Genomic DNA, 24,979 nt, shown 5'->3' with positions numbered 1-24,979 from the left:
GGGTCTGGTATGGATTTTGGGGGGACCCCCACGCCGATTTTTCGGTGTAGGGGGGGTTCCCCTTACAATCCATACCAGACCTAAGGGCCTGGTATGCCCCTGGGGGGAACCCACGACGATTTTTTCATTTAAAATTTGGCGCGGCGTTCCCCCTCAGGATTCATACCAGACAGCTGTCAGGACTTCCTGTCACTCATGGGGAAAGGAAAACAAAGTTTTCCTTTCCCCATGAGTGAGCCAGCGTGACATGCACAGTACCCTGTAGCCGAGAACCAGCGCAATGGTATCGCGCTGGAAACACAATCTCGCGGTCAGGTACTGTACCCTTTAAAATTAGCACTTTTGATTTTGAGAGTTTGAGTCCCATAGACTTCAATGGTGTTCTAACGTTCGTGCGAATTTTCGGTACGTTCACAGGTTCTGGTGCGAACCGAACCGGGGGGTGTTCGGCTCATCCCTACAGGTGAGGATGGTTTACTTTAATAGCCATTCAAACCCCTTTGTGTCAACCTGTGTGCATTTTATCAGGCCAAAATCACCAGGGTATGTAAACTTTTGATCAGGGTCTTTTGGGTAGTTTCTGTTTAAATCGTCATTACGATTTAAAAAGAGTAAACACAGTTGATCAATAATCACGGCTTCAGCGAAACACTAACCATGAGTGAAAAATGTTTGTGTTTTCATTTATATTCTCTGAAAAATGGCCAAGAAATCATAAATTCTGCCAATGTATGTAAACTTATGAGCACAACTGTATATATCAAACACACCGCCTGAATATAGAGTTTACACTGTATATATAGGCTATGCTGAATGCAGAGTGAGATATAGATATAGATACACACAGTTGCAATAAAAAGTATGTGAACCATGTTTTTATTGAACACACCATGTAAATGTAGCAATAACTCTTGGTGGAGCTGCTGGTTTAAACGGGCTCAACGAAGGAAGTAGCAGGAAAGAGGCAGAAGGGAAACTGCAGAGGAAAACTCAAATACCTTTTTAGTAAGATTCTTGACAAATGTTCTTTGGGGTTGGATATTTCAGTAGAATGCACTCCCTTGGTGGGACACACTCCTTGCACGCCTGGATAGGCCTCTCTCACTAGCCTAGCAGCCAGTACGTAGCACGAACAAAAGTCTCTGCCACAGACTTGTTTGGGATGAACCCGTACGATCCTCTGCCACAGGATGTATTGGTTCTTTTGTGGTGAATGTCAGTCACAGTGCAACACTATGCCGTATAATCACTTTAGGATACGTCCTCCAACCGAGTCACCAGGCCCCTCTCCAGACCAGCACGTTGCATGATCCTTCCAAGACGGGTCCTCCCCTGGGATCTCCTCGGTTGTCCAGCTTCTTCACTCTGGATAGACAGCTCAGGACCATTCCTCGGCCGCTATGGTAGGCCCCAGACAAGCTTCTGGGCCCACCCCTGCACCGCAGCAACGTGGGCCTCCAGAACGGAGGACCACGAGATAGCTCTCTAACGCATACCTGTCGGCCAGGAGGGCCAGCAGGTGGCTGTAAAAATGAACCCCAAAATGTGGCGTCTGTCCCATAAATACCCTCGCCCAGAATGCAACTCGGAGGACCACCTCCACCGAGTTGTCTCCGGGACAGAAGAGCATCCATATGCTTAGACATGTTGCCTTTCCAACACTAGCCAGCGGTAACAGCGACAGCCACGGCTCAGTATGGAAGCACACGCAACGTCAGCCAAGCTGGAACAGAGGCAAATCTAACCTTCCTAACGAACAAGTTACTAAATTTACCGATCAGATGGTAGATCGCAAATCTACCAGCGATACGTACTCCCCCCACTACAGTAGACGTTGTCCCCAACGTCTGTCCAAAAACAAAGACAGTAACTCCCAAGCCTGGGAGTAGGTATTTGAGCTTTTAATAACTTGAATAGACAAAGAGAGAAAGAAAGACAGTGAAAAGATGTTATAAAACTTACATCTATAAAACATTATGTTTACATCTGCAAACAAAACCATCCTACGACTGTACATAACCTCACTATCTATCTAGCTGAAAAGCGTCCCAGCTGGATAGGAGATCCAATAGTTCCTGAAAAGGAAAACATATTAAACACACAAATATACTGTACAATATCAATATCAGGAGCAAAGCCTCATTTTTAGAGGAAATGAGCCTCTCTTCCCATCACCTAGTATCAAAAAGAAAAAGAAAATCTTAAGGAGTCCATCCCTGTATAATAATCTCTTTAAATGAAGAAAATCCGGCTAGCATAAAAGAAGTCCTTGGATTTGAAACACTGAACAGTATATGCAGATCTTGACCACGAAGACTGACACTAACTATCTAACTTCAAAGTACTTTTGTCCAGAATCACCAATAAAACCGGGGATCCGGCAAGGTCAATGTCTTTCCCATTTTATCCACTGTGGTAATGAAATAGACAACGTTATCTTTTCCGAGCCTGCAGATGACTACTTTGTCAGCATAGATGTGCCGACCGAAGTTCCAGTGCAGGTACAAATAGTCCCAAACAGCTTCACTGTACCAAAGTTCCCGGTTAAGTTCAATTACTTGCATTATATCCTGAGGCACATAAGGGAACTCCAAACCATACTCTGCAGCTACACGCTTGTTTAACATTCACTGCAAACGTGCAAGTTTGGACAAAGATCTGTCCTTCCCCATACCAGGCGGCACACAGGAATCCAATGATTTGCTCACAATAGACCCAGCCGGTGTCCGTAGTGAACTAGCAACTTTCGATAAAGCCTCGGTAACAGTACTGTGCAGCTCCACACAGGGTGACGTCTTCCCAGAACTCAGGGCTGTCCATTCAGGGAAAGTCATAGCAGAGGCGACATCTTCACCTTGTGACCATAACAGCTCTTGTGACATAGTCTCAAATAAGTCATCATCACCAGAAAGATCCAACATGGATTCGATTTCCGAATCTACTAACTCTTCCGCTGGCAGATATTTATTTACAGTCCCAGAAACATTCCCCATCAGTGGTTTACCCGTTCTCGACGTGGACTTTGGTAGCTCTGGTTCAGGTAACCTCTGGGGTAGGCCTCGACCATGGCCGCAGGAAGCCATCACATATCCCACCTTCCTTTGAACAGGTACAACAGGAGTAGGTGTAGTGGATGCAGAAATCACTGTAATGTCCGCTGAGGAGACAGCAGCAGCAGTGTCTCTCTCTGGAACATTGTCAGTAACAGACGAAGTGACGGCCTGCCGTTCTCTCTCTGTAGCAGTAGCAGCCTCTACTGTGGCGATACCTGTTGCCCAATCCATTCGATAAGCACGGGGCGACGTGGTAGGTTGCTCCACCACAAACAAGTACTCTCCACATTGCAGACATCGGCCAAATGGACGAAGATGTACAGCCAGTCCTTCACATCGGTGGCAGATCATGCCCAGTCCCTCAATATCCCCTGAGGTATACAGAACAAACCTCCCCTGCGGCTTCAAACGAACTCCAGTATCCGTAAGCAGGGCTCCGGTCAACACAGTATTCAATACAGTGCTTGCAGGGAACATTCTTGGTCCCATAATTGGCTGCATCACCGGAAAAGACATGGCCACACTCTGATCTTCTCAGCACGATCACGAGGCCTCTCCCTTCCTCTGGCACCAAACACATACACACGTCCCACGTGGTATCAAGTAGGGTAGGCTCCTCCCACTTGTTCTTCTGATCGCGTAGTTCCCGGGCCTTCACTGGCGCCCGCCGTCTACGCACTCAGAAATAAAGTCCTGCAGTTTAACCACTTCTCTTCCTGTAAGATTTTTTTTTTCAAAGTCCAGCTCTCACCATAAACTCCCGATGAAACACTTCTCTGGGTTGCGAGAATTGACAGTCAACAAATCCCGGACGAGCCCCCACGTGTAGCAATTACTCTCGGTGGAGCTGCTGGTTTAAACGGGCTTGTTACCTTTACTCTCCTTCCCTCCGTTTCACCGGCACCGGGTCTAGGGTTCCATTGAGTTTACCTCTGGACAACACACGCATCAACACTTGAGTACGTTTTCAATGCTTTATTTAACCATCAACGAAGGAAGTAGCAGGAAAGAGGCAGAAGGAAAACTGCAGAGGAAAACTCAAATACCTTTTTAGTAAGATTCTTGACAAATGTCCTTTGGGGTTGGATATTTCAGTAGAATGCACTCCCTTGGTGGGACACACTCCTTGCACGCCTGGATAGGCCTCTCACTAGCCTAGCAGCCAGTACGTAGCACGAACAAAAGTCTCTACCACGGACTTGTTTGGGATGAACCCGTACGATCCTCTGCCACAGGATGTATTGGTTCTTTTGTGGTGAATGTCAGTCACAGTGCTTGAACCTTTAAGCCAACCCGGCAACACCATGCTGTATAATCACTAGGATACGTCCTCCAACCGAGTCACCAGGCCCCTCTCCAGACCAGCACGTTGCATGATCCTTCCATGATGGGTCCTCCTCTGGGATCTCCTCGGTTGTCCAGCTTCTTCACTCTGGATAGACAGCTCAGGACCATTCCTCCGCCGCTGTGGTAGGCCCCAGACAAGCTTCTGGGCACACCCCTGCGCTGCAGCAACGTGGGCCTCCGGAACAGAGGACCACAAGATAGCTCTCTAATGCATACCTGTCGGCCAGGAGGGCCAGCAGGTGGCCGTAAAAACGAACCCCAAAATATGGCATCTGTCCCATAAATACCCTCGTCCCAGAATGCAACTCGGAGGACCACCTCCACCGAGTTGTCTCCGGGACAGAAGAGCATCCTTACGCTTAGACACGTTGCCTTTCCAACACTAGCCAGCGGTAACAGCGACACCCATGGCTCAGTATGGAAGCACACACAACGTCAGCCAAGCTGGAACAGAGGCAAATCTAACCTTCCTAAAGAACAAGTTACTAAATTTACCTATCAGATGGTAGATCGCAAATCTACCAGCGCTACATAAACATTCACAGTGCAGGTGGAAAAAGTATGTGAACCCCTAGACTAATGAGATCTCCAAGAGCTAATTGGAGTGAGGTGTCAGCCAACTGGAGTCCAATCAATGAGATGAGATTGGAGGTGTTGGTTACAGCTGCCCTGCGCTATAAAAAACACACACCAGTTCTGGGTTTGCTTTTCACAAGAAGCATTGCCTGATGTGAATGATGCCTCGCACAAAAGAGCTCTCAGAAGACCTACGATTAAGAATTGTTGACTTGAATAAAGCTGGAAAGGGTTATAAAAGTATCTCCAAAAGCTTTGCTCTTCATCAGTCCACAGTAACACAAATTGTCTATAAATGGAGAAAGTTCAGCACTGTTGCTACTCTCCCTAGGAGTGGGCGTCCTGTAAAGATGACTGCAAGAGCACAGAGCAGACTGCTCAATGAGGTGAAGAAGAATCCTAGAGTGTCAGCTAAAGACTTGCTAAAGTCTCTGGCATATGCTAACATCCCCAGCTAATCTACAATACGTAAAACACTAAACAAGAATGGATTTCATGGGAGGATACCACAGAGGAAGCCACTGCTGTCCAAAAAAAATTCCTGCACTTTTACAGTTTCCACAAGAGCACTTGGATGTTCCACAGCAGTACTGGCAAAATATTCTGTGGAGAGATGAAACCAAAGTTGAGTTGTTTGGAAAAAAACACACAACACTATGTGTGAAGAAAAAGACACACAGCACACCAACATCAAAACCTCATCCCAACTGTGAAGTATGGTGGTGGGAGCATCATGGTTTGGGGCTGCTTTGCTGTGTCAGGGCCTGGACGGATTGCTATAATCGAAGGAAAAATGAATTCCCAAGTTTATCAAGACATTTTGCAGGAGAACTTAAGGCCATCTGTCCACCAGCTGAAGCTCAACAGAAGATGGGTGTTGCAACAGGACAACGACCCAAAGCATAGAAGTAAATCAACAACAGAATGGCTTAAACAGAAGAATATACGCCTTCTGGAGTGGCCCAGTTAGAGTCCTGACCTCAACCCGATTGAGATGCTGTGGCATGACCTCAAGAAAGCGATTCACACCAGACATCCCAAGAATATTGCTGAACTGAAACAGTTCTGTAAAGAGGAATGGTCAAGAATTATTCCTTACCATTGTGCACGTCTGATCTGCAACTACAGGAAACGTTTGGTTGAAGTTATTGCTGCCAAAGGAGGCTCAACCAGTTATTAAATCCAAGGGTTCACATACTTTTTCCACCTGCACTGTGAATGTTTACATGGTGTGTTCAATAAAAACATGGTAACATTTAATTATTTGTGTGTTATTAGTTTAAGCAGACTGTGATTGTCTATTGTTGTGACATAGATGAAGATCAGATCACATTTTATGACCAATTTGTGCAGAAACCCATATCATTCCAAAAGGGTTAACATACTTTGTATTGCAACTATATATATATATATATATATATATATATATATATATATATATATATATATATATATATATATATATATATATACACACACACACACACACAGTGGGGACGGAAAGTATTCAGACCCCCTTAAATTTTCACTCTTTGTTATATTGCAGCCATTTGCTAAAATCATTTAAGTTCATTTTTTTCCTCATTAATGTACACACAGCACCCCATATTGTACACACAGCACCTCATATTGATAGAAAAACACAGAATTGTTGACATTTTTGCAGATTTATTCAAAAAGAAAAACTAAAATATCACATGGCCCTAAGTATCCAGACCCTTTGCTCAGTATTTAGTAGAAGCCCCTTTTGATCTAATACAGCCATGAGTCTTTTTGGGAAAGATGCAACAAGTTTTTCACATCTGGATTTGGGGATCCTCAGCCATTCCTCCTTGCAGATCCTCTCCAGTTCTGTCAGGTTGGATAGTAAACGTTGGTGGACGGCCATTTTTAGGTCTCTATAGAGATGCTCAATTCGGTTTAAGTCAGGGCTCTGACTGAGCCATTCAAGCAGTGGCGTAGTGTGGGTTGTCAGCACCCGGGGCAAGGCAAGTATTTTGTGCCTTCAAATACAATAGTACTGACCTACCTGATTCCTGTACTGACCACTACATTAACCTACCTGATTTCACACTGACCAACCTGATTCCTTTACTGACCATTACACACTACACTGACCCCTATAGTATACTGTCCACTACACTACACTGACCACTACACTAAAATGTCCACTACAGTGACCACTACACTGTCCACCATACTACACTATACTGACCACCATACTACACTACACTGACCATTACACTACACTATACTGTCCACTACACTGACCATTACACTACACTATACTGTCTACTACACTGACCATTACACTACACTATACTGTCCACTACACTGACCACCTTACTATACTACACTATATTGACCACCACACTATACTACACTGTCCACCATACTACACTGTCCACTATACTACACTACACTACACTGTCCACTACACTATAATGACCACTATACTGTCCACTACACTACACTGCCTCCATACTAAACTACACTATACTGACCACCATACTACACTACAATGACCACTATACTACATTGACTACTATACTACACTGACCCCTATACTGACCACCATACTAAACTACACTGACCACCATACTACATTGTCCACTATACTACACTATACTGACCACCACACTACACTGACCATTACACTATACTGTCCACTACACTGACCACCATACTGACCACTACACTGACCTCCATACTAAACTACACTATACTGACCACTATATTAACCACTATACTACACTAACCACCATACTGACCATTATACTACACTGTCCACTATACTACACTATACTGACCACTATACAGGCTACACTATACTGTCCTGCCTACAGTCTCTCTCTTGCCCACCCTCCCCCCCCCCAGGGCCAGTAACATGACTCTCACAAGGGAGTCTCACTCACCTTCTTGTCCTGGCCTGCATCGGTCGGGAGGAGGAGAAGACAGCGGCGGCTCACATTTTTGCTTCTCTCCCCCGCGCTCTGGCTGCTGCCATGTCCAGTGCACTGTGATTGGGCGTATGGGGGTCATGTGCGGAGGCGGGACTTCAGGAGCGATCGAGGACAAGCCAGCCCTACGCCTCACATGACCCCCATACGCCCAATCACAGGGAGTGCAGGGAGTGGCCCCGGGCGCGACATTTAGGGAGGCGCCAGTATGTGTCACTACTGGCTGCCTCCTCCTAATTTCAAGTTCCTGTGTCCCCCGCTCCAGCCGCCATGTTAAGTGTCCGGCGCCCTGTGATTGGGCTTATGGGGGTCATGTGCGGAGGCGGGACTTCAGGAGCGATCGAGGACAGGCCAGCCCTACGCCTCACATGACCCCCATACGCCCAATCACAGGGCGCCGGACACTTAACATGGCGGCTGGAGCGGGGGACACAGGAACTTGAAATTAGGAGGAGGCAGCCAGTAGTGACACATACTGGCGCCTCCCTAAATGTCGCGCCCGGGGCCACGGCACTCCCTGCACCCCCACACTACGCCACTGCATTCAAGAACAGTCACAGAGTTGTTGTGAAGCCACTCCATTATTTTAGCTGTGTGCTTAGGGTCTTTGTTGGAAGGTAAACCTTCGGCCCAGTCTGAGGTCCTTAGCACACTGAAGAAGGTTTTTTTGTCCAGGATATCCCTGTACTTAGCTGGATTCATCTTTCCCTCGATTGCAACCAGTCGTCCTGTCCCTGCAGCTGAAAAACACCCACACAGCATGTTGCTGCCACCACCATGCTTCACTGTTGGGACTGTATTGGACAGGTGATGAGCAGTGCCTGGTTTTCTCCACACATACCGCTTAGAGTTAAGGCCAAAAAGTTCTATCTTGGTCTCATCAGACCAGAGAATCTTAGAGAATCTTATTTCTCACCATCTTGGAGTCCTTCAGGTGTTTTTTTTAGCAAACTCCATGCGTGGTTTTATGTGCCTTGCACTGAAGAGAGGCTTCCGTCGGGCCACTCTGCCATAAAGCCCCGACTGGTGGAGGGCTGCAGGGATGGTTGACTTTCTACAACTTTCTCCCATCTCCCGACTGCATCTCTGGAGCTCAGCCACAGTGATCTTTGGGTTCTTCTTTACCTCTCTCACTAAGGCTCTTCTCCCCCAATAGCTCAGTTTGGTCGGATGGCCAGCTCTAGGTAGGGTTCTGGTCGTCCCAAATGTCTTCCACTTAAGGATTATGGAGGCCACTGTGCTCTTAGGAACCTTAAGTGCAGCAGAATTTTTTTGTAACCTTGGCCAGATCTGTGCCTTGCCACAATTCTGTCTCTGAGCTCTTCAGGCAGTTCCTTTGACCTCATGATTCTCATTTGCTCTGACATACACTGTGAGCTGTAAGGTGTTATATAGACAGGTGTGTGGCTTTCCTAATCAAGTCCAATCAGTATAATTAAACACAGCTGGACTCAAATGAAAGTGTAGAACCATCTCAAGGATGATCTGAAGAAATGGACAGCACCTGAGTTAAATATATGAGTGTCACAGCAAAGGGTGACCAGGCAGGAGAAGGGCAGAGTGGTGACCATTCTTGTGTCAAACCTCTCCCTTCTGTGCCTCAACACCACAGGCCAAATGGAGCAGCAAGATATAACAATGTCCTTACATTAATAGACTTATTAATTCTGAAATACTTAAACCCACTCTGTCAGCAAATAGAGTGCTGGGTGTAAGCACTTGTACTCAGGGCCGCTATTAGAAATCATGGGGCCCCGTACAGCCTACCTGACAGGGCCCTTTGGTCCCGCCCACAACCCCACCCCTGGCGCCGCCACTGACCCCATGCTGTCATGAAATCTGGGGGAATGGTGGCAGGAGCTGAAACATGTAACATGTTCCAAAAGGTGAACCTTTAATAACCATTATTATTCAAAGCTTTTTACACTATCATAAAGCAGCAGAGATGTCTTATTTTAGAACTTTTTTGACAACAACGAATTAGTTGGGATGAGCTCAGGCGTGTTCGGACCGTAGTCTAAACCCACCTTAGCTCTACAGCACCCCACCAATCATAACTGGGGCTGAATGGGAGAGATGTCAGTGTTTTGACATCTGTGCCCATTCAGTTTGTGTCCTCATACACCACAGACTTGTGCCCATTTAAATCAGGCAACCGCTGATCTGTCACATTTAGGTCTGGAAAAATATTAAAGAATGTTCTTTTCCATTTATTTTTTTTGACCTGAATGCCCACAAGTCAATTCATATCTGGACTCCTGTAGATCACATGGATCTTTCAGTCAGGTCCACATCAGTGGCGGCTGGTGCTCAAAATTTTTGGGGGGGCGCAAACAAACTGAAGGATTAAAAAAAAAAAAAAAAAAAAAAAAAACACATCAATTGCTGCCACTGTGCCATCAAACACAGCTACTGTGCCCATCAATTGCCGCCATTGTGCCATCAAACGCAGCCACTGTGCCCATCAATTGCTGCCACTGTGCCATCAAACGCAGCCACTGTACCCACTGGTCCACAGGAAAAACTGACAGGAGGACCATAGTTGCCAACATTGTAAAAAAATTCTCCGGACACTTTTTTGGCTGTAGGTGGAGTTTTGTTATATTTAGGGGCGGGGCATGCATTTGTGGGTGTGGCACAGGGGGAAAATAAAAATGTGGTGCAAATTATGGGCGTGGTTTATGCTAAATAGTGGGTGTGTCTTAAATGGGCGTGGCTCAAAGGGGTATGGTTAGAGTCTGAGATGAATGAGGGATGGAGAGGGAAAGGGGGGGAGAGGGATGGCGGGACAGCAGCCCCAGATCCTACACAACAATGGAAATATGTGTATTCTAGAAAGTTTAACAATCAGCAGATAAAGATACTCCAAACACCTGGTGTTAGTACTTCAATGATACTGGCACCATGGTTGTTATGGTGTCAGGATGATTGAACTGCATTATTTCTATTAATACATTGTAATATAAAATGAAATCATTCAACTCACCATAATGCAGAATCAGTGGGATCCCTGAGCGTGTCACTAGCCACGTCGCCTGCCACCAGCCGTCTGTCCTTGCATCAGGTGTCCCAGCAGAGCCCCCCCTCACATCAGGAGTCCCCAGCGGAGCCCCCCCTCACATCAGGAGTCCCCAGCGGAGCCCCCCCTCACATCAGGAGTCCCCAGCAGAGCCCCCCCTCACATCAGGAGTCCCCAGCAGAGCCCCCCCTCACATCCAGAGTCCCCAGCAGAGCCCTCTCACACCAGGAGTCCTCAGCGGAGCCCCCTTCACATCAGGAGTCCCCAGCGGAGCCCCCCTCACATCAGGAGTCCCCAGCGGAGCCCCCCTCACATCAGGAGTCCCCAGCGGAGCCCCCCTCACATCAGGAGTCCCCAGCGGAGCCCCCCTCACATCAGGAGTCCCCAGCGGAGCCCCCCTCACATCAGGAGTCCCCAGCGGAGCCCCCCTCACATCAGGAGTCCCCAGCGGAGCCCCCCTCACATCAGGAGTCCCCAGCGGAGCCCCCCTCACATCAGGAGTCCCCAGCGGAGCCCCCCTCACATCAGGAGTCCCCAGCGGAGCCCCCCCTCACATCACGTGTCCCCAGTGGAGCCCCCCCTCACATCATGTGTCCCCAGCGGTGCCCCCCCCCTTACCTCAGGTGTCCTAGGAGGATAATGTCTCCCTCCGCCGGCCGCATGGTTACATTAGAACCCCTGTCTCTTTCCATAACAGACTGGCAGCGGTGCGGGGGGGGGTAGGCGACGCAGGAGCTCCGTCTAGCCCCCCCAGCCGTCTTTCTGGTCTTCTTAAAAATGGCGGCGTCTCCACCGGCCGCGGACCTCTAGCGGCGACAGGCGGTGGCTAAAATCCGTGAAGAACCGGGATTTCTCGGGACATTTCCCGGGAAACAATAAAATCGGGAATAGAGTCTAAATCCTGGGAATGTACCGGGAAATCTGGGACAGTTGGTAACTATGGACGACCTGATTGGCACTTACTGAGGGAAGGGAGCCGCATTACAATTGAATCCATCCACGGAGGAAAGCATACAGTGAGCACAAGGTACACTGATGCAGAGAAGGGATTTATGCCTCCACCCGAAAATGGAGAAAAAGTCCCTCTCTTCTTCTCTCACCTCCTGGGCCCCTCTCTTAACCTGATGGGGCCCAGGAAGGTACTATATACCTTTCCAATCAACTAGGTGCAGGTTAATAAAGTTATTTAGCGAATTCATTTTTTTTTAGCTAGAAATCTGCTTAAGCCCCCCCTTCTGGCCGGGCCCGGTACAACAGGGCTGGTTGTACTGCCCTATCAGCGGCCCTGCTTGTACTTATGTTACTAACTGAAAAGTCCCTTAGAGGGAAGAGGATATGTTGTAGTCTCTCAGGGAAGAAAGAAGCCTTTGGACTTCAGCTAGCGATTTTTGAATAGACTACTTGAGATAAGAAGATGAAGTAGCCTGGTGACAACTTAAATGTGTAGCAAAGGGTATTTATGATGTTCTGTGGAAAAGGAGAACTGCGGTTGCTTTGCAAAATGTCACTGTACTAAATGCTTTCTTCTCCTCAGTTTTTACACAGGAAAATAGAGGGTTATAACACCCATGACTGTATTGATAGTACCATGTTACAGGATCTATCCTTGTGGCTAATAAAAGCCGGGGTTCAGAAAAAGACTAGAAAAGCTTAACACAAATAAATTACCAGGACCGGATGGCTTACACCTGAGAGTCCTTAAAGAACTCAGATTATAGCCAGATCGCTATTCTTACTGACAGGAATGGTACCAGCCGATTAGTGAAGGGCCAACGTGGTACCAAAATTGGGAAGAGGGCCGAAACATATACATGGAAACTATAGACCAGTAAGTCTAACATCGATCGTATGTAAACTATTGGAGGGGATGATAAGGAACTATATCCTGGAAGTTGCTGATAAAAACACTATTAGTAGTAATCAGCGTGAGTTTATGAAGGGTCATTCATGCCAAACCAACCTGTTATCATTCTACGAGGAAGTGAGCTGCCGTCTAGATAAAGGAAGACTGGTGGATGTGGTATATCTGGATTTTGCAAAAGTCTGTAGATATGTAGGTCTGTAGGCATGGACCATAGGGTTTGTACATGGATAGAAAACTGGTTACAGGGGCGTGTCCAGAGGGTGGTGATAAATAGCAAATACGCATATCGCTCTAGATTGATAAGTGGGGTGCCCCAAGGCTCTGTCCTGGCAGCAATTCTGTATTTTTTTCAGAAACGATATAGAGGTTGGTATAAATAGCTTAATCTCAGTGTTTGCTGATGACACAAAGCTAAGTGGGGAAATAACTTCACAGCAAGATTTAGAAACTTTACAATAGGGCCTCAAAATAATGGGGTGGGCAACTACATGGCAAATGAGGTTTAATGTTGAAAAATGTTAGGTAATGCATTTGGGAGCTAAAAATGCTAATGCAAGTTACTCGCTAGGGGGAGAACCACTGGGGGAATTCAGGATGAAGAAAGATCTGGGGGTCCTAGTAGATCACAGACTCAGCAATGGCATGCAAGACCAAGCTGCAGCAAGCAAAGCCAGCAGTATATTAGAATACATAAAAAAATAATTTACTCCAAAGACAAAACAATAATCCTGCCACTTTATAAAACTTTGGTTCGGCCACATCTGGAGTATTCCATCCAATTCTGGTCACCAATCCTCAGGAGGAAGGTGCTGGAACTAGAGAGAGTTCAGAGAAGGGCAACAAAGTTAATAAAGGGACTGGAGGACCTCAGTTACGAGCAGGGCTTTTTTTCAGCGATAACGCGGGGGAACGCAGTTCCAGCACCTCCAACAGTGAATGTATTTTATGGCTAGGTGTGCTGAAGGGTCTATTGATGTTGGCTGCTGAGGGATCTATTGTCGCTGGTTGTGATCTTTTTTTTTTTTTTGTGCGAGGGTCTGTTGCACGGTAGGTCTATTTATGTTGACTGGGGGTCTTATGTTGCTGTGGGGTCAATTGTTGCTAGAAGGGATCTACTATTGAGGAAGAGGTCTATTGTTGCTGGCTGCTGGAGGGTCTATTGATGCTGGCTGCTGGGGGATCTGTTGCTGCTGCTGGGGGTCTATTGTTGCTGGGGTGGTATTTTTGTTGCAGGGGGTTCATTGTTTCTGTGGGTAGGTCTGTTACGTGGGGGATCGATTGTTGCTGAAGGAGCCTATTGTTGCTGGGGTGAGGACTTTCAAATTTCATCCAAAATGATACTTGGTCCTGTATTCTCTAAAAGGGGCGGTACTGGGAGGTGGGTAGGGGGTGAAACCAAGAGACAATGCTCAGAGGTGGGTAGGGGGCAGAGAAAAGGGTGACTAAGAAGGTGGGGGTTCCTGGACCTATTCTCTGAGAAAAAAAGCCCTGGTTACGAGGAACGACTACAAGCACTATAGTTATTATCTCTGGAGAAGAGACGATTGAGAGGGGATATGATAGCAATATACAAATACCACAATGGTGATTCTGGCATAGGGACTAAACTATTCAGTCCCTGGGAGTGTAAGAAGACACAGGGCCACTCAATGAAACTGGAGGAGAAGCGGTTTAACCATTAACGGCAGAGGGGGTTGTTCACTGTCAGAGAAGTAAGGATGTGTAATTGACTTCCACAATCGGTGGTGTCAGCGGGAAGTATTGATAGCTTTGAAAAACTCTTGGATGTGTATCTTAGCAAGCACAGTATACAGGGATAAGGAAACGTACACCTACACAGGTTGAACTGGATGGACTGGTGTCTTTATTCAACCTTACCAACTATGTAGGTAAAAAATAAAGTTCTCAAGCTTCATTTAAAATGTCTTTTTAGAGCACCTCCTAGTATCAACTTAAAAGTTGAACTGCCATAATTTTTTATTTGTGGTGTAGTGTTGGATAAAGTGGGCAAATTTTCGAATATCTGACAGAAAAACAAAACATATTACCGTATATACTCGTGTACAAGTCAAATTTTTCAGCCCTGCTCGGCAGCAGCTCTCGCAGTTCAAAAGCCACGCCTCCTCGTCTGTGATAGGCAGTCAGTGTACAGCCTATCAAGGACATTCTCTCATCCCCGTCCATGGTATAAGGATTAGAGAATGCCCGTGATAGGCTGACCGCTGACTGCTGGGAAATTGAGTTTTCTGCCTATCATGGACGAGGAGGAGGCGCGGCTTTTGAACAGTGAATGGCCGCCGAATAGGAATAGCACGTGCTGATCAGTGCAAAACGGCACCTGGAGGCATGCACAGAACACAGGTAGGATGCACACAGACACATACACAGGACCAAATGCACACAGACACATGCACACAGACACATACACAGGATCAAATACACATGCACACATACACAGGACACAGGTACATATACAAATGACACATGCACATATACACAGGACACAGGTACATGACACAGGTACATATACACATGACACCGGTACAGGACACATGACACATGCACATATACACAAGACACAGGTACATGGCACATGAACAGGACACAGGTACATGACACATACACATATACATGACACATACACATGTACACAGGTACATGACACATGCACATATACACAGGACACAGGGAGGTATACAGCTGCAGATGGGCATTGTTGACCCTTTTTCCACTTACAGTAGCTGCTGCATTTCTCACCCTCTTATACTCGGGTCAATATTTTTTTCCCAATGGTAAATTAGGGCCTCGACTTATGCTCGGATCGACTTATACTCGAGTATATACGGTATTCTGAATTACGTATGCCAGGGTTAATATGGATCTTACCCTGGACATCAGGATAGTGAGCCAAGAAGACCAGGCAGAATTTCAGAGTGTTAGCGGTGGTCTCAGAACCTGCTGCTAGCAGACCCACCGTCACCGCCACCAGGCTGTCCTCACAGAAATCTGGGTCCTTCTCATGCTCCACCTGAGAAGACAGAGGGAGCAATAACAGCAGAAATTAGCAACAAACATGAGCCGAATGCTACGGGCATTACAGTATATATTTACATATTTATTTTTTAGAACCCTGCAAAAATTATGATTAATATTTACTTGTTCAATGGGTGGTGAGTTTTTCTTTCTATTGAAAAGCTATGAGCTGCATTAAGTCATGTGCCTGGTCCCTTACTGCATGCTGTGGTTCCTGCAGTAGGACTCTGGGCAACCAAAACCCCAGATGTGTGCCAGAAGCTGAGAATTTTGAGCCAGTGGCTGCAGTTCTTTAACGGAGTAAAGAAAGGACTCATTGCCCACCAGGCAAGTATTGATCTTTTATTTTATTTTGCAAAGTATTTTTAAAAAAGGCGACAAATTTGTGGAGAGAAGAAAAGGAAGGCAATTTGTTGACATGAGGAAAGGGGATAAACAGGTAGGAAATGGAAGAGAAAATGATTAGATGAAAGGAAAGAATAAAAAGAAAGGGGAAGATGAGGAGTGGAGAGTAGGAGAATTGGAGAAGGAGGGAAAAGAAAAGGAAAAGTAAGGAATGGAGAGGCAAATAGAGAAGAAAGGGGAGAAGAGGAGAAAGGAGAAGAGAGAAATGGAGAGAAAACAAATAAAAAGGAGGTAAGAGAGAGTATAGGAAAGGAGATAAGGAGAGAAGAAAAATGGGGAGGAGAGGAAAAAGAATTGAGAAGAGGAAGAGAGGGATAGAGAAGAGAGGGTGTTGGCAGTGCAGCAACTGAATTCTGTCAGACAGAATGTATTTGCTTGAATGAGAAGTGGGTTAGCAGCCCTTAGTGGTCAATAGGGATGAGCCGAACACCCCCCCGTTCAGTTTGCATCCAGAACATGCGAACAGGCAAAAACTTTGTTCAAACACCGTTAAAGTCTATGGGACACGAACATGAAAAATCAAAAGTGCTAATTTTAAAGGCTTATATGAAAGTTATTGTCATAAAAAGTGTTTGGGGACCTGGGTCCTGCCCCAGGGGACATGTATCAATGCAAAAAAAAGTTTTAAAAAGGGGTGTTTTTTTGGGAGCAGTGATTTTAATTAAAGTGAAACAATAAAAGTGTAATATTCCTTTAAATTTCGTACCTGGGGGGCGTCTATAGTATGAATGTAAAGTGGCGCATTGTTTCCTGTGTTTAGAACAGTCTGACAGCAAAATGACATTTCTAAAGGAAAAGAAAGTCATTTAAAAGTGCTAGCGTTAGTGCCGGCTATAATGATAAATTGTCGGTCTGGCAATACACATAAAAGTTCATTGATAAAAACGGCATGGAGTTTCCCCACAGGGGAACCCCAAACCAAAATTTAAAAAAAATAAATAAAAAAGCGTGAGGGTCCCCCTAAATTCCATACCAGGCCCTTCAGATCTGGTATGGATATTAAGAGGAGCCCCGCGCCAAAATGTAAAAAAAAAAAAAAAAAAAAAAAAAATGGCGTGGGGGTTCAGGTCTGGTATGGATTTTAAGGGGAACCCCGCACCAAAATTTAAAAAAAAAAATGGTGTGGGGGTCCCCCCAAAAATCCATACCAGACCCTTATCAGAGCACGCAATCTTGCAGGAAAAGAGGGGGGCACGAGAGAGAAGAACACCGAAGGAAGACCAGAAAAAGAAGATGGAAGAAGAAACGGGGAAAGAAGAAATTAATAAAGAAATTGTCAAAAACCGTCTCTTGTCTTTAACATTTTTGACACTTTTTTGTGAAGTGGTAGTGGAACATTTGTACCCCATTACTAATTCACACAGGGGGGGCGGGATCTGGGGCTCCCCTTGTTAAAGGGGGCTTCCAGATTCCGATAAGCCCCCCCGCAAACCCCCACAACCACCGGGCAAGGGTTGTGGGGATGAGGCTCTTCTCCCCATCAATATGGGGACAAGGTTCTTTGGGGGGCTACCCCCAAAACACCCTCCCAATGTTGAGGGCATATGGCCTGGTACGGTTCAGGAGGGGGGGCTCTCTAGTCCCCCCTCTTTTCCCGCGGCCTGCCAGGTTGCGTGCTCGGATAAGGGTCTGGTATGGATTTTTGGGGGACCCCACACCATTTTTAAAAAAAAACTTTGGTGCGGGGTTCCCCTTAAAATCCATACCTGACCTGAAGGGCCTGGTATGGAATTTAGGGGGACCCCCCTTTTTTTTGGTTTGGGGTTCCCATGTGTGGAAATTCCATGCCATTTTTATCAATGAACTTTTATGTGTATTGCCGGACCTTTTATGTGTATTGCCGGACCAACAATTCATTATAGCCAGCGCTAGCACTTTTAAATGACTTTTTTTCCTTTAGAAATGTCATTTTGCTTTTAGACTGTTCTAAACACGGGAAACATGCGCCACTTTACAGGCATACTATAGACACCCCCCAGGTACGAAATTTAAAGGAATATTACACTTTTATTGTTTCACTTTAAGCAATATTAAAATCACCGCTTCCGAAAAAAGGTCCATTTTTAAAACTTTTATTTTGCATTGATACATGTCCCCTGGGGCAGGACCCAGGTCCCCAAACTATTTTTATGACAATAACTTGCATATGAGCCTTTAAAATTAGCACTTTAGATTTCTCCCATAGATTTTTAAAAGGTGTTCCACGGCTATCGAATTTGTCGCGAACACCCCAATTTGTTCTAGGTGAGTAAAGTGATTTTGCGCAAATTGTAATGAAATGTTCTAAATAAATCGTCCCAAATGGGATATATAAAATAAAATTTTAAAAACGTGTATTTAAACCATCTATCTGAAGTGACAATATATAATATACAAAATTACACGTATAGGTCATATATTCTTAATCATGCCGTGTATATTCCAAATGTGTCCTTATATAAACTCATGTGAAAATAGGTGTGTACCACCTTGTGTGAAGGAAAAACAAAAATCAAAAACTAAAAAATAAAAATTCAAAATATCAAAAATCTAAATAAAAATAATAATATAAATGTCAATAAATGTCCAAAACCTCCTAAATTGAATAAAAAGTGATGAAATTCTGTGGCTGTTAGGATTGATGGAGATGATTAATCATACATGATCCTGCTATGGCTTCTTCAATATTAAATATTAATTATTAAATAACCCCAAATTGTTCGCTATTCTGCGAATGGGCGAACATAAATAAATATGTGACAGCAACGTCCTAACATGCAAACGTTGCAATTAGAGTGCTCAGAGTGGGTGACATCAAATGTGTCTTCCTGTGCATACACACAAGTGGGTAGTGGCCCCTTACCTTAGGGTAATAGGGCAAAAGCATATGACCAGAAAAGCCTTTGGGGTGTCCACCTAGGGGCTCCAACACATCCCTCACGGTCCTAGATCCGAGATATGGTTCCCTCAGATGTAGTGCAGGGCGGTATATAAGATAATAAAGCAGGAAGGATCCCAATAGTGTAATACCGTTTGGTCAAATAGTAAATTTTATTAGGAAATAAAAGTACTCACATCAGAGATAAAAAACAGCGATTGTATCCAACGAGCGGCGAGCTCGTAAGCCTCTATCAGTGTCTGCAGCCTGTCTCGTCCCTACGCGTGACGTCACACCACACGTGACTTCATCAGCTTCCTGTGAAGCACTTTGAATACAACTGTTTGGGACATTTTTGTTGTATTTATTTGGATGGACGTTTTTCACATTTGTCACTTTATATGTAGCATGGTGTATGGACTGATATCCATACAGGTCTGATTGGAACACACCATTGCACACTGTCACTTTTTTTGAGCAATTTTTGCACAGTCTAAATTATTTTTTATTATACTTATGAAGGAATATTTTTTCACCGATTGCGAGTTCACTAAATTGCTAGGAGGATATGGTTTAAATATTTGTGTGTCATCATGAATATGTTTTTCACGTATATGATATATATTTTCTAGTATTAGTATTTATATTTATTTTGATTAGCTATATTTGCTGGCTAGTGTCACATATCACGGTATTTGTTTTATTTATTATTATATCTGTTTTGTGATGTAATTTTTGACCATAAGCCCCTGACTCACTCTTAAGGCACATGTTTTTTAATCATTTATCTTATATTGAGGATTAGCGCAGCACCACCCATTTATATATATTTACTGTTAAGGTCAGGTGTGTACCCGAATCAGTGTAAGCAGCTTTTCCACTCTTAGCCGCCTTCCATATTTGATAGCGCGGGAATAACCTTATTATCTCCAGCTTGCCCAACACATTATCTTGTTCAAATCTTCTTGCAAGCTTTCCACATCCTGCAGGGAAATTATTGCTCTGCTTAGTTTAGTATCATCCACAAATAGTGAAATTGAGCTGTTTATCCCATCCTCCAGGTAGTTTATGAATAAATTAAATAGGATTGGTCCCAGGACAGAACCCCGAGGGACTCTGCTTTCCCTGGACCATTCCGAGTTCTCCCCATTTATCACTACTCTCAGAACTCGCCCCTGTAGCCAGTTTTCAATCCATGTACTCGCCCTATGGTCCATGCCGAGAGACCTTGTACAGTAAACGTTTATGGGGAACTGTATCCTTTGCAAAATCCAGATACACGTCTATGGGCCTTCCTTTAGATGGCAGCTCACCTCCTCATAGAAAGTTAATAGGTTGGTTTGGCAAGAACGATTCTTCATGAATCCATGCTGATTACTTCTAATGATAGTTTTCATTACTAAAACCTTGTATATAGTCCCTTATCCCCTCCAAGAGCTTGCATACTATTGATGTTAGGCTAACTGATTTGTAATTCCCAGGGATGTATCTTGGTCCTTTTTTAAATATTGGAGCTACATTGGCTTTTCTCCAATATGCTGGTACCATTCCAGTCAGTAGACTGTTCGTAAAAATTAGGAACAATGGTCTTGCGATTACTTGACTGAGTTCCTTAAGGACCCTAGGGTGCAAGCCATCTGGTCCAGGTGACTTATTAATGTTAAGTTTTTCAAGTCTATTTCTAAATCTATCCTCTATTAGCCATGAGGGTGCTTCCTGTGACGCGTCATGAGTATAAACATTGCAGTTTTGGTTACTGAAGTCCCCCCCGTTTCCTTTGTGAAGACTGAGAAGAATAAATTAAATACCTTCACCATCTCTCCATCCTTAGTAACCAGATTCCCTTCATCATTCTTTATGGGCCCAATATGATCTGACCTCCCTTTCTTTCAATTTATATAGATATTAAAGAATTTCTTGGGATTTCTTTTACTCTCCCCTGCTATGTGCCTTTCGTGCTCTTAGCAGCCCTGATTGCACCCTTACATTTCTTGCTGCATTCTTTGTAAAGTTGGAATGCTGTTGATGATCCCTGAAGGCCTTCTCCTTTGCTTTATATGTATTTTTACATTGGAGTTAAGCGACCCAGGACTTTTTAGCTCTTTTAAATTTATTTCCCATTGGGATGCACTGGCTAATACCCTTATTTAATATGCTCTTAAAGCATACCCATTTTTCCTCTGTTCTTTATTTCTAAGATTTTATCCTATTTAGTATCTTCTAGCAAGGATCGTAGTTTAGGGAATTTAGAGAATCATGCTGCCTGAAATTGGTGGTATATTTTGAAGCACCTGATTAGAGCCAGAGGGTGGGCAGCCACTTGCCCATTGTGGCTCTGGCACCCCCCCTCGGGTGCCAGAGCCATGATCCGCGCAGGGGGGTGCCAGAGCCACAAACTGTACGGGAGGTGGGGATGCAGCCAGAGCTGCAAACCCTGCGAGTAGGGGGGTGGTGGGCACATTGGCTGCATTTGGTGGGCACAGGTGGCTGCATTTGATGGGCACAAGTGGCTGCATTTGGTGGGCACAGGTGGCTGCATTTGGTGGGCACAGGTGGCTGCATTTGGTGGGCACAGTGGCTGCATTTGGTGGGCACAGTGGCTGCATTTGATGGGCACAGTGGCTGCATTTGATGGGCACAGTGGCTGCATTTGATGGGCTCAATGGATGCGTTTGATGGGCTCAATGGATGCATATAATGGGCACAGTTGCTGCATTTGATGGGCAAGTGGCTGCCTTTGGAGGGCACAAGTGGCTGCATTTGATGGGCTCAATGGATGCATATAATGGGCACAGTTGCTGCATTTGATGGGCAAGTGGCTGCCTTTGAAGGGCACAAGTGGCTGCATTTGATGGGCACAGTGGCTGCATTTGATGGGCTCAATGGATGCATTTGATGGGCCAGTGGATGCGTATGATGGGCACAAGTGGCTGAAATTGGTGGGGGAGGGGTTTCAGTATTTTTCAGTTTGTTTGCGCCCCCCAAAAATTTTGAGCACCAGCCGCCACTGAGTCATAGGCATACATATTATTTATTTTTCTCGGTTTTTATGTAGCCAGGTGCTGACTAAACTTACGTGTGTTATCATGGACTTTCAGTAACAACATCTGCAGTGAGCTTATTTCCCTCCAGTGCTCAGTCTGAGCATTGTGTCATCATTTCCTGAGGGCAGCTGCAAGCAGAGACCTCACATGAGAACAGAAGCTCTTGGGACCTGTAGTCTGAGGAGCCAGGAGATTCTACTACAACTTCCAGCCGGCTGGGAGGAAGAACAGAATGCTGGGAGAGGTGTTATATAGCATGACCGAGGAAGGAGTCAGTCTCTTGGGACCAAATCCTTCAGTTGTAGGCAGAGCCCCAGTCAATCAGAGGAGTACAAGCCAGCGCTGCAGCCTAGGCAGCGGAGAGATCATTTGGCGTGTGTATGGGTGCATCCATCCCTACCAGCTTCCTGTTGGTTCGGTGACAGTTGGGGGTTACCTTCATTGTCCTCAGTGCAGATCCTACTGCATCACGACGCATCAAGATGTGAGTCTCCATCTGAGCACAGATTCTGCAGGAGCCTGCTCCAGAATTCGTCCCTTCTTACTGCCTTCAGCCTGCTGTTTGAATTAGTAATGTGCAAAAGCCCACCCTCTATTCATTGTAAAGACACTGCATGAAGACACCTTTACCCAATTGTTTGGAACCAAAGTTCTAAAATGGAGACACTTTGCACATGCTATTTACAGTATTGGAACTATTATACCAGAGTCTCTTTCTGGGCCCTTGTTAAGCTAGCTGAAGACACAGAATCTCTACGCCACAGGGACTTGTCCACTCCTCCCCCGCTTAAAGGGCTTGGTGCAAAATGTCTGCACCCATTAAAGGGGAAACCTTCCCAAAAGTACCAGTGTTACCTTTTTGGCTGGTTCTATATTGGTGTCACAGAGTTTATTGGGCCTGTGGCGTCAGGGGTTGAAAGTGAGTAGAATATATAAAAAAGGTCACTCTTCTTCCTGTTCACACCTGTGGTCTCAGCCTCACTTCCAGATTTAACTGATTACATTTTTCAACTTAACATAATTTTACTTGCAATACATTGCTGTGTTAGTTGTGAGTGTAAAACTAGAAAAATATTATCTGCCACATTATTACACCGGAGCCCAAGTGACATTGCTATACTGGAACTTCTACGATAAATACTTGTAGCATATTCCTCTGTACAAACTGGAAGAGCTGGAGATCTGGGGAATTGGGTCTGAGAAATTCCCCTATGATAGCTACATCCCAATCAAGATCACCTTTGAGCCATCTGTGGCCAGGAAGACAGACATTTGACACATTGGCTGTGGTGTTCCCTCGACCCTTCCATGGGCTGAACAAAATTCTATGCTCATTGGCACCAACACCGACTTGGTGAGGAGGCTACTGATCCCGTTGGCAGAATGTCAGGGCTGGGCTCAGCCCTTCCATCTCAAAGCTGGCCGTTCAGCTGTCGGCTAATTGCCAGCTCTTTTCTCTCCACAGTGACTCACCTGTTGATAGTCTGCTCATCAGTCCTGACAACTTAAAGGGGTTGTAAAAGGTAAACGTTTTTTCAACTTAATGCATTCTATGCATTAAGGTGAAAAAACATCTAAAAATACCAGCCCCCCCCGTTTTACTTACCTGACCCCTCGAAAGTCCAGCGCTCACCCCCGACATCCTCTTCACTTCTCAGCCTGGCCGTTGATTGGTTACAGTGGATGGATTGAAAGCAGCGCAGCCAATCACATCCAATGATGCGTCGCGCTGGGGGCGGGGCCCGAGTGATACAGTGAGAGGCTATAGCCGCCGGCTGTATCACGGGAGCGTGCCCGCAAGCACTCGACACCATGCGAGGGAGTTTGCATGAAAGTGTTGAGTCCTTGCGGGGGGGAGCAGAGACAGCCGCCGAGGGACTCCAGAAGACCAGGTTCGGGGCCACTCTGTGCAAAACAAGCTGCACAGTGGAGGTAAGTATAACATGCTTGTTATTTAAAAAAAAAAAAAAAAAAAAAAAAAAAAAAATGTATCTTTAGTGATCCTTTAAGCCGTCCAGCCCAGATGATCTCTGCCTTCACCTTGGTCACATATCTAGAGACATCTCTAAAGACTTGCTTGGCTGACATTCCTTCTGGCAGCAGATCCTGCTTGCTGTTCTACTATGCTCATCTCTGGCTCCCTGACGTTTTGGCTTGCCTGACTATCCGTTCCGATTCCTGAACTTTGGCTATGTTTTGACTACGTTTACTCGATTTATTAATAATAATAATAAAAAAGGTAAACAAGTGTGATTTAACTGTACTTCTGTCTCGGTCTGATTCATGGTTTCTGACAGTAGGCGAAGGCCATACATTCAGAAGATGCAGTCAATCCACGGCTCACCTGGAATCTCCCACTGTGGCTGCTCTGGTACAACCTGTGTTGCAGGCCATCCCTGCTGCTGCTCCAGTCTCTGTGCAGGCACCCGCCTCGAGTATTACCTCTATAATAGGTATGTCTGGTTCTACTCCGCTTCCCCAGTGATTTTGGGGGCGATCCAATCCAATTCAGAGGCTTTCTCAACCAGGTTGAGACATACTTTCAGATGCTGCCCCAGGCGTTTCACAAACAGAGGGTTTTGTGATATCTTTGCTTTCTGAGAGAGCCTTGGCCTGGGCAAACCCTCTATGGGAGGCACAAAAACCTGTTGTCTTGAGTTACCCAGAGTTTGTGGCTTCTTTTAAAAGGGTATTTGACGTTCCCGCATGCTCCGCTTCTGCTGCCAAGTGCCTTAGGTCCATCAAACAGAGTACGAGAACTGTTGCTGATTACGCCATTGAATTCTGTACTGTGGCAGCAGAGGTTGCTTGGAACAATGAG

General features: G+C 45.4%; 1 protein-coding gene across 1 annotated transcript in view; it reads right to left on the bottom strand.

Moving 5' to 3' along the window:
* The window catches only part of LOC141145581 (cytochrome P450 2C20-like), a 165,186-nt gene that overhangs the window by 59,697 nt on the left and 80,510 nt on the right, over positions 1-24,979 (bottom strand). The window contains exon 7 of the mRNA XM_073632407.1: positions 15,706-15,847. Within this exon, the coding sequence (XP_073488508.1) occupies positions 15,706-15,847 (142 nt within the window). The remainder of the gene's footprint in view (positions 1-15,705; positions 15,848-24,979) is intronic.

The sequence above is a fragment of the Aquarana catesbeiana genome, linkage group LG05 (genome assembly GCF_042186555.1).
Source record: "Aquarana catesbeiana isolate 2022-GZ linkage group LG05, ASM4218655v1, whole genome shotgun sequence".
Classification (NCBI taxonomy): domain Eukaryota; kingdom Metazoa; phylum Chordata; class Amphibia; order Anura; family Ranidae; genus Aquarana; species Aquarana catesbeiana.
The sequence above is the reverse complement of the archived record's forward strand: the minus strand, read 5'-3'. Positions and strand labels throughout refer to the sequence as shown.